Source organism: Nothoprocta perdicaria, unplaced genomic scaffold, assembly GCF_003342845.1.
Source record: "Nothoprocta perdicaria isolate Ctin4 unplaced genomic scaffold, notPer1 scaffold_295, whole genome shotgun sequence".
Taxonomy (NCBI): Eukaryota; Metazoa; Chordata; class Aves; order Tinamiformes; family Tinamidae; genus Nothoprocta; species Nothoprocta perdicaria.
In genome coordinates, this window is record NW_020455527.1 from 135,812 (window position 1) to 153,025 (window position 17,214).

General features: G+C 38.1%; 1 protein-coding gene across 1 annotated transcript in view; it reads right to left on the reverse strand.

The window, feature by feature from the left end:
- ADGRV1 (adhesion G protein-coupled receptor V1) overlaps window positions 1–17,214 on the reverse strand; it is a 225,333-nt gene that overhangs the window by 62,634 nt on the left and 145,485 nt on the right. Inside the window, exons 86-87 of the mRNA XM_026041834.1 lie at window positions 14,994–15,110; window positions 10,320–10,498 (exon numbers count right to left, since the gene is read on the reverse strand). Coding sequence (XP_025897619.1) covers window positions 10,320–10,498; window positions 14,994–15,110 — 296 coding nt within the window. The remainder of the gene's footprint in view (window positions 1–10,319; window positions 10,499–14,993; window positions 15,111–17,214) is intronic.

The following is a 17,214-nucleotide window of genomic DNA, read 5'->3' on the forward strand; positions in this document are numbered from 1 at the left end:
ACAAGAGCCCAAATGATCACCTCTTGTGCCTTCAGTACTTGGTCCAACTGTGTTTCAGCCATGTCATTACACCACCTTGTACAAATATTTCTAAAGATGTTTATACTTAGTTTTTTTTTTCTTTTTTTTTTTTTAAATCCCTATAAAAACAGACACTAAGGAAGCACCAAATATCACAGAGGAATCTGTGGCATGTTCAACAGGCAAACAAAGCGCCCTCGAGCTAAGAGTAAGGCGCTGGTGCTCACTGAGTTAACAGGGTCCCTACCAGGGCATGGGAAACGCTGGAGCCCGCAGGCAGGTGGTTGGGGCTGGTCTGAAGAACAGGGTGGTGGAAGGACCAGGACACTTGTAGCCCTGTTTGCGTGGCCTGAAGAAAAAAAGCTGGTCGTTTGGACATTTGTTAGGGCAGTGTTATTTTAGAAATGCATAAGGAGGTATATGACCGATTTCAATTAATTATCTCGTTCCCATTTACATCTAAAGCTTCTTGCCCATGCATATTGCTCATTATCAGCTGCTCGGAACCATGAGCTATTATGGTGGTTATTTTTCTGAGTTTTTACTATTTTGTATTTGTTACAGTTTCTCACATTCAAGAAAATGTTCTCCTGATACCAGTTGTTATGGCATGAATATTTTTTACCTAATGTGCTTTTTTTATCTGTTCTTTAAAGCAAGGATTTTAAAATAAGCCTGCTTACATTACAGCTCTTCCTATTGCAACCTCTATAGTAGACAGAGTGTTTCTAAGCCATGGTGACAGTTATATTTAATACTGCTAATACAAACCAATCTGCTAAAGCTGTGTTCTTTTTTCTTTTTTTTTTCTTTCCACATGTGCCTCAGCAGAGATACATTTTTTTAATTACTGATGCTGCTGCATAGCACAGTTTCCTTTCCTGAAGCACAGCTTAGCGCACTGCTAAGCACACTCAGTGTCCACATATTTCATGCAACTAAAGCACAAGAACAAAACTGACCTATTGCAAAACTACGTGGTAAAAGTTCCCAAAACAACTAACGCTTGTTACTCTTTTTCAGGAGGATAAATTACAAGAGGTTAGAAGAATTAACTTCTTCAAACACATCAGTGTCAGCAAAGTGCTCCAGGGAAGCTGCTGACAGCGATGCCAGTCCTGCTTATTTCAGCATTGCCCGTTGCAGTTGAGTACATCAGATGGCAGCTTTTCTAAAAGGCTGGAGAAGGATAAACCAGGAGCAAAGTTGAATAGCAGCAGCAGGTTGCATTTTGCTAATTAAAGATGATAAAGTGGGAAGGTCTCTTTTGCTCATTTCACAACTGGAAGGGAAATAGGCAAACTTAGGAATCTGACAGCAATACAGATACAAGCCCATTGTGCAGTGATTCTGGATGCTGCGCTGGTGATGGCACCACCCAAACTTCAGAGATGTCTCTTGGGTTTTGCTTGGGTACAAAAACCCCCTCAACTGCAGCTGCTTGAAGGATCAGGCTCAACATCATGTAACTTCAACAACTCATCGCTGCATCGCTTTAAACTACCTAGCTTGACTTGTCAGAATTGAACGTGGGCTGGCACGCTCAATGGATTTTGATTCCGTCCCCAGAATCTCCTAGAATTTCCCCTTCTTTATTTTAATACTTTAAAAGCACAATGGTTATTTATGTCTCCTTCTGATAGGCTAACATTTGCTTAACATTAACAGTAAATATTTGCAAAGATATAAAAAGCACTCAACTCCTCCCAACCTTTTTTCTCCACTGAAAACCTATGTTAGTAATGAGGGATAAAAAAAGAGTAATTAAAACCATCACATTTAGCAGTGAGATATTTTTATATAATACTTAGCAGTGGGTAGCACATTAGGCAGTTTCATTGCTAATAATGAAGAGTTCAGAAAATAAAACACATGCACATAATACAGAAGGCCAAATTTTATGATGCTTTAACTGATGCTGTAAGGCGGCAAAGCCGGGTAATTTACCCAGTAATATATTTTTGGGATGTCTATACCGTAGTCTAGTGCAGAGATAACCCACATAGCTTTAGTGCATCAGAAATGTTTCTGCTACAGTAGCGCAGGGCTCAGCATGGGCTAATTGACCCTGCTGAGAAGGGCAAAACAGTGAGCGAGGAGAAATGAGCCGGCGAAAAGGAGAGCCGTTGCTCCCCACGGCGTCAGCGCAGCGGTTCACGCCGCATACAGCTTCGCATCCAGACGCTCAAGTGTCATCCTGCGCTCAGCTCTGGCAACAGTTGTTCCAGAGAGCTTCTAATTGCTAAGTGCTCTAATAGCAAGCTGAAGAGAAAGCAAGTGGTAAGAGAAATGGTTGGGATAACAGGAAGCATGAGAGGGAAGGCACACGCAGCAGCATTTCCAAGCAGCAAAGCGAGGGATAGGGATTAGGGGCTGGGAATTCTGCACCCACATATCGTACCAACCATCCACCTTTGTCGTTTAGCACTACTGACAGCTCAATTAATGTTGAATTCTTTCCCTTGTTACTGACCTTGTTATTCCTGCATGTAAAAAGTCTTGTATTTTAAATATTCTTAACAATCAAGACTAGATCCTGTACTTTTGAAGAAATATGAGAAGGTGGGCGTAAGAGAAGGAGACTTTATACAATTACTTGGGCAGAAATTAGCTCACTCAAGCTAAAAAAAAATAATTTTGCTGGGAGTGGTACTGGTTTTTTGGATGAAGAAAGCAGGGCTCCCATGTAGGGAACAGCTCGTAAGCTGGGAATGTGAACACAGTTCTGGCACAGAAAGTCTGCCAGAAATGGAACACTGACGCAACTTGGTGCGACTCAGAAGCTTCCAGTACTTTGGCTGACTGGGTTAAATGTCAGTGCACCAGCCTGCCAGGTGTGCAATTAGGGAGAAAGCATCACTGCATCTCGAGCAAATACTTAGGGCTTACCGAATCCTCCTCCTGCGTGCATGCAGGAAATATCTAGAAGTTGCAAGGACTGCAGCCTTTGGAATAAAACTTCCTGAAGAGCAATAATGAGAAAGGTATTTCAGGAAAATTTTATTGCAAATCCCTCTGTTTTACATATCCATTCAAGTTGAGGCCTGAGTCCAGACTGCCCACCACACACACAGGCAATTCTACTTGAGAAATCTGCAGTGGGCCTCACCATTCAAACTTGAGTCTTAGCACAACTTCAGAGTATTTCTCCCGACCTGCAACATTTGTGTCCCTTGTGTAACATCATGTTATACATATACACAAGCACAGCATAACCCTTTGCAAGTTTATGATTCTTTCAAGCCTTCATTTCCTGACTAAACTCACAAATTGCTCCCTCTGTGAGTCCTGGTTCTCCACCACACAAGCAGGTCCTTGAAGCGCATGCTTTCTGCATTCTGTGCATGGTACAGCTCTTAGCAAAGACAAAAACAAACCAATAATCAAGACTAGTGTCTCAGAAGGGTAGTTGTCTCTGTGCTTCTCTTTTCTCGCTAGTTTGGGTTACCATTCAACAGGACATGACTTGCTCAAAGAAAGTTAGCATTCCGGGAGCAGCTGCAGTGCCTGTTCTGTCTGAAATCCAGCTCTGACCCGTTCTCATGTGAGGACACACAAATGCCCTTCCTGAAGGATACACAGTGAAGTGAGGAGTGGAAGTTTATGAAGTTTCTTTTCCAAGTAATGACAATGTTGGCCATGGCTCCTAGGCACTAATACGCGCCCTGTGCCATGCCCATGGGTTGGAGCTTGATTCACAGAAACAACAACGTGAGTAATGCTTAGTCACGGAACAAGCTCCCCATTTCCAGCTTTCTGGAGTCTTGTAGTCTCCTGCCCTCTCTATGTGAGTGCGTATCCAATGGCTTAGCTAGAAAAATTTCCTTCTTGAGCTAGACTACCACATAAGAGGTAGAAGTAGGGGGGGGGTTAAGCAATTCTGCTGGATTTTTTTTTCATTGTCACTCATATCATCACAGCAGATGATGTGATACAAAGACGAAACGTTTGTGAAAACATTTAGCTTTGCCTTTCCCTGCTCTAAGAGGTTACCGTTTCTGCTGTCGCTGAAAGTAAATGCAAGTGTACTTCTGCAAACTTCTGCAATTTTAAAGTATTGCAATGATTTTTTTTTGTACTCAATTTGTATATTATAGAGGATTTAAAAGTGGAAAATTAATAAATTGCATGGAACTTCATCATGTAAGTGGAAGACTACTCTTCCCTCGGACAAGTAAACAATCCTGCTGAAGAGGGAATCAGCAGAGGAAAAGAGCTCCTAGAAGTGCCATAGGCAGCCTGGCTTCAGAAATGCCTTATGAGGAACAAGAAGAAACTCCAGAACTTGCTTCAATTCAAAAGCTACCAAAACCATGCTTGAACACTACGACCAACTTTGTAAGGACACAGTGGGCAGGGAAAGATTCGTGAATTCAAATTTCAGATTTGTATTTTGTCATGTCTAATCACATGCAGAGTGCCTGTTTTAGCTTATACACTAACAAAAACAGGCTTTTGGTCTTCTTTGGAGAGTTCAAATGAAAAGAAAATCTAGCCAAAGCTTAAAGTTAAAATGCAATTATACAGAAAAGTTCTGAAGTTTGTAAAAATGGTATTAAATAAATGGTATAAATGGTACAAAATATTTATACCATAAATGGTATAAAATGATATTAAAAATACTATAATGGTATTGTAGGTAAGATTTTTTCCAACATGCCCAAATGGGGTATAAATCCCAGTTCCACTGAGCTGTGATTCTGGCCAGACTAAGTGGACTCTTACACCTCTGGCCAAATGGGGCAGCCTCTCAGAAAAAAATCCAGCTAATAGTGTATAATTAAACCCTTAAACTCATGCTCATGAATAAAAAATAATATGGATAATTAAATTATTCTGGTCTCTGATCTCATAAACAGATGTGTTAGGGCAAAACTCTATAAAATGGGTGGGGTTTCAACAGACTTCAAAGGATTTTGAAATTTTTACTTGTATGAAAGTGTGAACAATTAATTGCTCAGACTTACCTAAATTAAAAAAACACTTATTAGCACGGAAGCCCTTCTACAGTTTATAAAAGTTCTTTTTTAAGAAAGCTGTGAAATATAAGAGTTAGAAAATGGCATGAAGCTTTGTTTCAATAAAAGTTCCTATTTAATAAATATAATTACATAAAAATCGTTAAATTATTGCTAGTCCTAAATCATTCAGTAGCTTGAGGTTTTATGCCCATACCTGCAGTGGTTTTCAAATGATCCATTTGCAGCTCTATGCTGTAAAGCCTTCTAAAAACATACTGAGTAATTTTGTCTGACTACCTTTCTTCCCCTGAGAGTAACCACAGATGAGACTGGGAGAAGATACTATCATGCAACTCTTTTCCTTCATTTCTTCATCTCCCCGTTGCATGTTCTGGCTCCCTTTGCCCATGGCCCTCGTTGCACACTGCCTCAAAATATTGCCCACTACAGTGCATGAGCTGTCTTGGTACTTTTAAGGGACCTAACAGAAAGGTATTGCTCGGTTTAAGCATGTTGATAAGATTAAACTCATCTTGAGAACCTTAGCTAAAAGCTTTTTAGAAATGAGGCCGTGACTGGCTCATACAAGCCAGTGCATCAGTAAATGTTGAAATTTTTGAAATCAGAGACCTACAGTGAGCTTTAGCATTAGGCTTTGAGTTGGACTCAGGTCTTTCTATGGATTTATCTAGATGTGGAGAGGAAGGAAATGGCTCCTCAGGGAGAGAGGTGTGGATCTAGTACGTACCTGGGAACAGATTCCTAGGGGCAAACAGGCATGGAGGAACAGCTGAGCTAAACTGTGCATTAAGGCTGCTTTTTTTTTTTTTTTTTAATTTGTAGAGCCAAACTTCTATGTATATAGAAGAGGAATTTACAGTGGTTTTCCCCCAGAGAAGAAGTGAGCACTGCTACAGCTTATCTACACAAGCTTCTGAGGATGCAGGGAGCTGGCAGGGAAACTGATGCAAAGCAGCACAATGTTCGTATCATCTGCTCACAAAACTTCATCTCTCAAAATGAGAGGAAGGGAAAGGTGATAAAAGGGGTAGATGATCTCTAGAGGTCCCTTCCATCCTCAGCCAATCTGTGAAGGCCATTAAAAATTCTAATATAGAAACAGAGATAGCTTGGGGAGGGTGGTTATTTTTAAATTTAAGGTGACAATAAAATGAGGGGGAAAAAAAAGGGAAGTAACTGGGGTCTTGAGTTCTCAGCTTATGTCATAACACAAAGTCTTGAAGATACCCAGTGGAGTAAGAGTGTCAAATGGAAATATTTTTAAACAGTGTGTACCTAAACTGTAGAACTTACACCCTTGGAAAATGCTTTTTGAATTTGCTGTGATCTCTAAGACTGGTCATAAAATCATCTGTACAATGTAAAACAAACAAAAACAGAAATATAGAAGAATAATACTATTTTTTAAAGTGATATTAAATTATCCAGTTCACAGCTTAACTCAAATTTTATCGAGTAGGCTGCTGAAAGGAGCTGATCTTTTTTTTTTTTTTTTTTTTTTTTCCCAATCGGTCTCTTATCACTAAAGAACATTAACGCCCCAGCCATAAGGGCACTTCTTAAGCAAGCATAAATTTTCCACATTATAAGGCCTAGAGATCTCCTGATCTCTAGACAGCACATGTGAATCTATATGTTACAGATTTCATTAAAATATCATTGCAAGAATGGACAAAGCTTCATGCAGAATTTGAAAAGCAAAAAACAGGTTTGCTGGAAAATGTGTAACCAAGTCACTACCTCTTTCTTTTACTTGCATTGGAAAAAAATAAAGAAAAAAAAACTGCACACTGAGAATGCCTGTACTTCAAGTTGAGTCAATAGTTTTTGCACACAAAAATTGTGCATAGATGCAGCTGTCTGAACAGATATAAATGCCTATTGACAGAAAGAACTCTTTTTAAAAGAAAACCTGAGAAGCAATATACTTCAAAGAGAGATTAAATATACTAATTAAACATTTGTAAACATTATCTCAGAAAATCATAGAACCTTCCCCTTTTTCTTCACAAGTATTCAAAAGAATCCACCTTTCAAACTCATCCTAAGAAGGTGACCATCTCCAAAGTTTTCTTTTTTTTTTTCCCCACCTTTAATTTCATTTATGCCAATATTCCTTTCATCAGCAACTCTTCCATTCCCATTCAAGCAGCATTTCAGGAAACACACCCTCTTCACATTTTCCTAACCAGCTCTTAACATTTTCTCACTATTCCTGGAGGAATTTTGTTGCAACTCTCTCATCCTACATACAAATACAGAAGATACCACATTTATTTAAACGGCTACTCATATAGGCATGTGAGCATCCTGTTTGATCCACAGGAAGAGAGCCGAGGCCGTGCTTGGAACTCCGTACTGACAGACAGGCCACATACCACCATCGGAACCAGCCCTGAGAACCTCAGTATCAAATTATATCAGCATTGCAAGGCATCTGTGCAAACACAAAATGATTGAATCCATGATACTAATTGTAATGTGTCCTGCTCTGCAGTGTCTGCAGCTGGGCCCTAGTCAAAGGCAATAGGTCTCTAGCAACTCTATTCCTACAAGCACATTCCGTGGTGGGTCTACTCTTCCAAGCACTCGGAGAGCTAAGGAGAGCAGGTAATGCTACGTACTCCGCAGGTGAGGCGCAGGAGAAGCACCACACAGACAGCTCTACGACCCCCAGCACAGCCCACACAGACAGTGGGCTCCACGTGCCAGAAATATGTGAAGGAGGTGACAGTGCTTTGTACCGTAGACATTGGTCTAGGGTCAGAATTTTTAAATGCTGGTGAAATGGAAAGCAGTTGAGCAATGGGAAATTAGGGAAGGGAGAAATAAAGGAACCCTCTCTCCGGAGTTAGTTCTTCAACACATCATTGAATTCCTGTCCAAAAGCATCATGCTACTTGATGGCATCAAGTAAGAGGTTCAGCTTAATTACAAGGAGTGCCCTGTTCATATCATGCATCAATCAGGACAATTATGAAAAATGACCCGCCTGTACACTACTGATGTCATCATAGCAAAGTCTATTAGTTTTATACTGCAATATTTTGTGCAAGTTCTGAGATATCATACAAAACATATGTACATTTGTATGTAAAATTAGAACCTTTCACCCTCCCTACGGAGCATAAAATCCAACACAGCTTAAATCTTTCCTTGTTCATTAAAAGCATAAAATCAAGCTCTTTCAGCTTGATCACACCGTTTGCTATTACCATAGCCCATGACATTTGGGTTAGCAAGAAAACAGTAGTTTAGCCACCAGAGTAATGGCAAAGTGAGTTTCCTGTACGAGTAATCACTTAGGAGGGACTAAGATACAGGCTTTTAGTGCTTGTATTACTTTAACCAGTTTCTCAGCTTCACATGGAACAAGCCCTTTAGCAGCAAACCATTGTTCTCAAACTGTATTCCTGAGGCTGCTTCTGCAGGCATTATGCAATTGCTTTGGTTTGGGAAGCTCCTTGTTATTTTTTCCACTACTCCATTCTGCTTCAGAAAAAACAATCTAAGTGATGTACATCTATTCATCCACTTTCCTACCTTCCTGGCTTGGAATGCACTCTTTGGTATACTTAAGAGCAACTTTTAAAGTACTTCTCAAACTGGCATTGAGCACAGACACTATTTATATAAACCTTTGCAGCTACCTCCTTATGGAGTTCACAACAGAGGAACTAGAATGAGCTGCACAGTCACTAAGCTCTAACCTTGGGATGATCTCTAGCAAAGAAAGCGGTTGCCCAACTTTCAAAAGATGCTGGAAAAGAGTTTTATATTTAATTTGGGCAAATGAACTGGAATAAGTAATTTTCCTCTATTTAATTTTATCGGGCCTTAGGGATTTCTCCATGTTTTTGAAAGAATGATACTTGGATATCTAAAGAAAGCCTCCGTGAAACAGTTTTTCCAGTGCAGAGTGCAAATGTGCACAGTGTGCAGTGACAGCATCTATACTGCTGCCTAATTTCAGTGAGAGTCTTGCCAATGCTACACACAATTCCTGTGTGCACGTTACAGAGGAACATTTTACCCTAAAGGGACGCTTTAGGGACTCCTCGTGTGCCCTATTAGCTGAAGGGCTACCTAGTTATATGACACAGCACAGAGACAGGCAGCACCCTCTGATCAAGCTGGAGTTTTAGACATGCCCCGCTCTTGTGGGACTTCAGAGCTAAGAGAGTAAGTCCTGACCAGCACAGCTCCCATAGACGCCTCCCATGACCTAGCCTAGTTCTTTTACCATTAAAACAGGTATCTCTGCTTATCCTGCACTGTACCTTACATACATACCAAGTGCACACAAATACATATGCACAAATATGTGCACCTCATAATATTTATAATTGCCCATACATATGCATCTACACATGTGTGCACACACAAAGGAAGTGAATTCCATTATTTATGTCAATTCTCTTTGGATGGCAAAAAATACTTTTAGTTTTGCTGGCTTGTTCTGGAACGGAGCACACCAAAACTTCCTCTTTTACAGAACATGGATGTTCCTCTGTTTTAGGTTTACCCTGATAAAGTTTTCATAAAATAACTAATACATCTTCACATTACTTTAAAAAGAAGCTGTGTGTTTACTCTTTGCTGCACGAAAAGCATGTAATTATGACACAGAGTGAGTAAGCATAATATCCTCCTATCCTAGAAAAGCTATGATAAACTTAGCTAGAAATGGAGACAGGGGAAAGGTGACGGGGCAGACAACAAAAATATTTATTTATGTATCATTTGGCTTAAATGTTTCAAGTTCTGTGAAAATGTACTGTTTTAATTAGGGCGGTTTTACTGAGGTTAAACATAGCTCTGAGAGAGCAGTATTATTTGTATTACAGCCTTGCCCAAACTGAGAATGGAGTTTAGAATGGTATGTATTCAATTCTTTGATTTGAATTTGACATGTTATTGTAAGAACATTGCTTAGTAGAAAATATTTTTAATAATTTAAGAAGGGAGGGATTAACACATATATGGAGAAAAAAAAAGATAATCCTCTGCCCCCTTTTGCACTGTAGCTCTTTCTAGCCTTGAAAATGAATACAGGATTTACTCACAAGACAGATACTCTGGAGCTGGTTACTGCTCAGCCCAAGATGGAACCGAGGAGAAGCTGCAAGGGATATACTCCAAATGCATGAAAAGTACAAAGTTGCCTATTGATAACATACTTCATTTCAACTAATCCAGGAATCTCTCGGCTTCTTAGAGCATTTGGATGTAAATAAACCTCCCTGTCTACAGCCAAGCAAATAAAAACATAGAAAGTATAACAATTGTCTCGTGCTTTTTGGAAAGAAAACTTACAGATCATTGTAGACAAGGCCATAAATCTGTGCTGTGCTCTGATGATAGATTCCTCTCAAGATAATTAGAAGCAGGATCACAACAAAAGCTGGAAGCCCCCAACTCAAAAGGAAGTAAAGCAGATAGCGTCGCTCTGTGTGCTCATCGTTCATCACCAGGACATACCAGAAATTAACAGCCTAAAGAATAAAGCAGAGTATTGAACAGTACACTTAGTCAATGATTAACAGTTTCAAAAAGTAATTCACTCAAAGTCATAACACAGCATATTCCATCTCAACATATTTGTATACATGGATAATAACTTTCCAACATAAACACTTTGTTTTCATTTTATTCTTATAAGTAACCAAAAGAGATTATAAATAAGTATACCAATTTATAATTGTTAGCCTTGGAAGTGGATTATCAGAGCAGGGCAGATACTCTATTTTATTTTCTTCTTGAATTTCCATACCTTCACACAAAAGAATGACATAGAATTATGTTCAGCTCATTATCAAACAGTGCAAGTGTTGAGAACTAAAACAAACATATATGATTCAAAAGGAAAAAGTGGGATAGAAATCTCTCAGAAGAACTGTTAGTATGAACAAGAAAACCCATCCAACAGAAGAAAATACTTACAGAGTTCTATTCAATCTTTGCACTTTTTAAAGAAGCTAATAGTGGAAACGTTTACGAATGCTTAACACCGTTATACATATTTTCACACATTATTACTTTCTAATAAATGTTTAACCATCCATAATTAGAATTTGTTTTGCAAAATACTTCTTCACTTCAAACATATTACAGTAACTACACCTCCGCATGTTATATAATTATTTTTAACTTTTATACGGGAAGAATAAATGAGCAATTTCATCCTTTTCAGTCCAAAGGGCACCTAATTCAAGCATGTGCTAGGCTCCCTCGATTGTCAATGGAGAGAGACAGGCATCTTCAGGCACCCAATGATCCTTACCCAGGAATACTTACATCTCTCCATTGACTACACAGCAGTTTCACATAAGTCTGATTTAAATGCTTAACTTGTAGCTGTTTATTGTTTATTGACCTATACTCACTGCCAAGACTGTAAAATTACTGTGTCTGTGAAATTTTCTGAGTTTCCATAGACAACAGTGTGTTTTCTGTTTACCCAGGCAAACTCATTTTTTACAATCAAATGCTTAATTAGTGGTTTTTGGACCAAGTCTCATCAGGCAAGTATCATTACAGCTTTTGCTCTGTGATTCATATAATATGAATATACAACACTTTCTATCATGAATCATAAACTACATCAAACACATTTGGTTGTACATAAGTTTACTAGTTTACTAAGCATTTTAAATGCTCCTCTACAGAACATCTTATATATATGCCCAGTGCATTATACTAATGTATTATCAAGTATGCATACTTTTGTATTCGTACCATGTCATACCATATATATATATACAGCACAATAATATCATATACAAAAATAAAAATATATATAACATTATACTAATGTAATAATTGCTATGGCATTTGTCATTGTCATTTGGTGAACAAGGAAAGATGAATTTTTGTTGAAGGAACATTGGAAAATCCTAAGATGCAACTTGCCTTAAAAGAACACAGGGAAAACTATTAATTCTATATTGAACATTTCCCAGGAAGAAATTATTAAACAATTGAAAATTGGATTTGAAAAAAAAAAAAAAATAAACTATTTTGGAAAAGATTTGCTCACTTACTAGCTAACAGTCTTTTTTTCTCTTACATTATACATTGTATTGAAAACTTAAGGTTTTGATTGTCACTTTATGCTAACAAAAATTCCCTGATCTCAAGAAAAAAAACAGGCATGGAGAAATGTTCAAATTATGTAGCCTGGTAATTGGGACTAGGCTGTACTTCAATATGAACATTTCTGGACAGCAAATTCATGAATTGATTCATGTAAGTGCAGTCCAGGATTGCTGGTTCTAATTCAGACTATCTGGTCACCATTGTTCTCACTCATACAACTGAGATTGTTTTCTAAGAACTGTCTATGTCCTTGCCTTATGTTTGCTTAGGCACATTTACTTATATCACCTAATTTGTCATTGAAGAACACTTAACACCAGTGTTCCTTCAAAGATTTAAGGGAGTTTAGTTAGTTCACCATTTACTTTGCAATGTCATTTCTATCTTGATAATTATACAAGCTCCTGTCTTCAGCCTCCTTTCAATGATCCAAAATTAAATCAATGAAATACAAATAATAGAGCTAATTTTAGCAAATCCTTTCCTGTTGCCATGCCGCAATAACCAGTTCTCCAGAAGAATAAAATGTACAGTCCACTTCTCAGCTGTTCAGGTAGAAGAACAAATTCTGATTGTTCCATTGAGCAATAAGAAACAATTATTAAGTAACATTTTAATGAGACAAAGATAAACTCCGACACATTTTTCTTTTGGAATAAACCAATCAATTGAGACAGTCTTCTGTTAGCTAAGGGCTTCAGTCTCTAGAAAACTGTTTATCTCCTCTACTGATTTATCAAACACAGGTTATGGTGTGGAAAATGACTGAAGAGCCAGGGGTTAGGGCAGATGCTTAGGAGAAAAAAATTTCAGTTTCTGTTACAATGAATGTATAATTATAAATTAGGACACTGACAATAGCAGAAATAAAGAGATTTCTCAAAATAAACAATGGCTAAAAGATCTATCCATTTCATTCTGTAGTGGGAGATACAAATTCAAGAGCCTATTCTTAGTCAAGGGCAATACAGACTGCAGCTGGAGGCTGGTTTCATCTAGATTTCAGATTTTTTTCTTTTTTTCTCCTGGCTTTTTCTACCTTCAGAAGTGCTTCACAGCTCAAGATCTGTCCCTAGACAAGGAGATATTCATCTTCACTCTTTTTCTCCCGGCTTGCAGATTATCAAGGATTCAGCACATCACTTGCACATTACTTGCACATCACTTGCAGATTATCAAGGATTCTTCTCTCCAACACCTTTGTCATCTCTCAATTATATGAAGAGTATCCATGACTCATTCAAGGATCAAGCTTACTCTGAATTTTCTAATTGATAGAATATTAAAAAAAAAAAAGACTAAAAAAGACACAGATGCAATTTGTTCATATTTCCTCAAAAGTTTTTATGCATTTTTTCACAGGTGCACTACTGTGTCTATACAAATACATAATCATTTTATGAAAGAAAAATTGTAACTTGGCTATGAAGAAAACAATAAAATAGAAATTAGTGATTAATTCTCCTCTGAAGCAAAGATATTACAGGAGCCCACTGCAAGATACATTGTATTTCATACACTGATGGTTTGAAATCGTGATTTGGAATAAAGCAAGACTAAAATTTACAGGTGACAAAATGATTTAGGTTAGTCAATCTAAGAGGTCACAAGTAAAGCTGTATGAAAGGGAAACACAGTAGACAAAGTTTGTCATTGACGAAACAAAAGTTAATGCTCATAGAGAGAATATTTATTCTTGCTAAGTGCATAAACTGAGGAAAAAACAACCATAATGAAAACGGTATTAGGCCTCAGTACAGCTACATCACTTTAAATCTCTGTTCAGTGTGGAATACAAAATAAAGGACATGCTCCCTTTTCAGGAACAGATGCAACAGCAGTGTGAATGACGTGGCCATACAGCTGTGACTATATCACAATGCATACATCACATCAAACGGCATTGAAAGCACCCTGGTAGGCTGTTAAAGTTCTCAGCTCTTAGGATTTTGCTGTGCTTAAGCTAATTGCCTGCAACAACCCCAGGAAAATGCCTAAGACCACGCAAATGTCACAAGGGCTAAAAGTTGTCTTTAGATATAACCTAATTTGCCATTCCTGATTTGGTCTGGCAATCTGCATATTAGAAGATTTGTGCAGTAATGAAATAAAAGTCTGTAGCTGTCTATATAGCTCAAGGGCTTTAAATGTGCTATAGACAAATCAGATTACACAATGCTGAAAGTTATGCGTTAGACTGTGATAAATAGAGATTCCCAGAAGAGGAAATGATGATCTATTTTCTAAATCAACTCATAGCTTGTTGTTTGGACTAGCCTACAGATGATATTTTCCATGTCGTATTTGATCGTTTGTGGTCTCCCACTATTTTCTTTCTTTTTTTTTCAATATCATATTCTATTTCACAATGCATCAGAATAAGAAATATTTGTGAATGTAAACAGGTGCATTTTAATGCAAAATTTTGGCCTTATATTTTCTCTTTGTTACATTTTAAAGGAATGTTTGTGATGTTATGTAAGCCTATAGATTAAAACACTACCAACTCCAACAATGCCAGTGTTATTTTATACTGGCATTTCACCATTTTAAAAGACAACATGAGAAAAGCTTAGAAAAGCTATTAGCTCTAATAAAAACAGTTCTTCGATGTTTTGAGAAAATAATTTTTATAGGATAACTTTCAAAGTGAGATGTGGAAATTCTTACATATGCTTGTAATGCATAGTGGTGGAAAGAGTATAGAGTTTTAATATTTGCTGCCTGATCCAGAGACAGTGGCTTAATAAAGAACATGTAACATTTTGCTTCTCTAATAGCATGAGATTTCAAACATACATATACTAAGAAATACTAGAAACATCATTACCAGTCACTTCTCAACAGATATGGGGGAAGAAGTGAAAAAAATATATATATTAAAAAACTAACCTGGATAAGCATCCAGCTGAATTGGCAGAGGTAAAGGTAATGGGTAACAGATGCAAGGGCTGAGCAGCTTTCCTCTGAGAGATGTTGGCTTACGTACGCAGAGGCCAGAAATGAAATCTGCAGGGAAAACATACATACATGCACATCGCAATCAATCCAGATTAATAAAATAGTAATAAGAAAAAATATCTTTAGGAGAAAAGCAAACACTAAAGTACAGTTCAGAGATTAAGAAGAGATACACTGGAAAACTGTTAATATTCACCCTAAAGCAGTGACTCTTCAACACTATTAACTATAAGATTAGCTTTAAATTTCCTGCAGACAATCTGGTATATGCCAGGTTCATACCAGAAAAGACTATAAGGAGATTAAATGCTTATTGTTTAGTATTGCCCCATGGACTGTTTGCCATGCAATTTTAAATACTAGCTTGGGAGGTGACGGTGAACATTTTCCTTCACAAAATACATAAACACATTACCTACTCATTTTAGGAGGGCCAGAAATTTTAGCAAGAGGTATTAAAACTAATTCACCAATATCCTAATATTGTTGTGTTGTGTGGGCACTTCAACAGATCGTTTCTTTTTTTTTTGGTGCAAATTCCAATTGCACAAAGATTCTGTTTATAATCTTTGCATTATTGTCTACGCTTTCATATGGACGTAGCACTTTCTACCTTTGCACATTGCCATGTTCACTCAGATGCCTTTCCTGACTCATCTTGTATGAGTACATGTTGCATGTTGTTGACTGGACAGCCAGGACCCAAATTTCCTCTGATTCATACCCATACAAATGTAATTAGTCTTACATTGCACTAGTGAGAAGGAAGAAGTAGACTCAGTTTTCCAGCTTCTGAATGCAAAATATTCAAGCATTCAGGTCTGCTTACGTTGTAATGTTTTGATAACTCTCATTTTCAGGCTGTCCAGTAAATGCAACACACCTATACTTGGGCTTAACTGTCTCACTGCAAGCTTGTCTAATATATCTTGCATATCACATCTGCAGAATCTCACATGGGAAATTCTTATAAATCTTATCACCCACCCTGCCAATCCCTTAGAAAAATAAATACTCCAAAACAAGCAAACAAAACCAAGAGATGTTTTATCTCTTCCAACCTCTCAAACATCTAGCAGTACTATATTCCATTGTATAAGGCAGTATCACTGAATAAAAAAGAGGAAATGTTTCTTCTGTTGCCTGGGCATAGGACAGGGTTTCACATGCACTGCAGGGATGCAAGTTATGTCCCATAGGCATGCCAAAGACCAAAGGATCACCTATCTAAGAAATTAATGTACTTGACTCTTGACTTTGACTTCACTAGACCATTTCAATATAGCACAGACATCACTGATTTATTTCGTATTAAAATAGACTTAGGGGAAAAAAAACCCACACAATTACAACTAAAACACATATTGAAAAGTAACAAGTTTCATCTCTCTCTGCAAATTTCTTTACTGAGGAAATAGTTCCACAAGCAGAGCTAGTGTCTGCCCAGAAGGAAAAGCTCAATTTACCTACTAAATGCCGGTAGAAATTGATGATTTTTCCTTCCCTTCACAAAGAACACTGCTGCTTTGAGCAATAACCTACAGACTTTTTAGCAATAACAGTTTATGGACTGCACACCCTGTTTCAAAATGGAGTTATTTAATGTAAGTTTCTGGGAGGAGGATTGGGTGGGGAAGGAGGTTAAAGTATACAGTGTTTTGGCATATCCCTGGGCATGGCATGAGTTATCCAACACCAGACATGTATTTTTGTCACGAAAATAAAGTTTCATTATGATGACAGAAATCTGTATGAAGATAGCGACAAATACTGCAGTCAAGAGGTATCTCTCACATGAACATCTACTACTGAAACAGAACAAGTAACAACAAACAACTGCACTAAGAATACAGGTGAGGTGCCATTTCACTGCCAAAATGAGGAGAGGAAAAAGCACTTCTACCACTTTCTGGTATTCTGCAGGAAACTGGAACCCAACCACAGCAACACTCAGTTATTAAGAGGTTAACATGCAGCTAAAGACCGGCCGATATTTGCTAACCGCTGGCAGGGCTGAAACGAAGGCTGCTGTCTGGAGCGGGTTAAGCAGAGCCGCACTCCGCACGCCGCAGGTGCCTCCCAGGAACATGAGCCCTGTTGTCCCAACCAGGGGAGCGGGGCGCTCCCGCCAGCCCCCACGGGACCAGCAGGA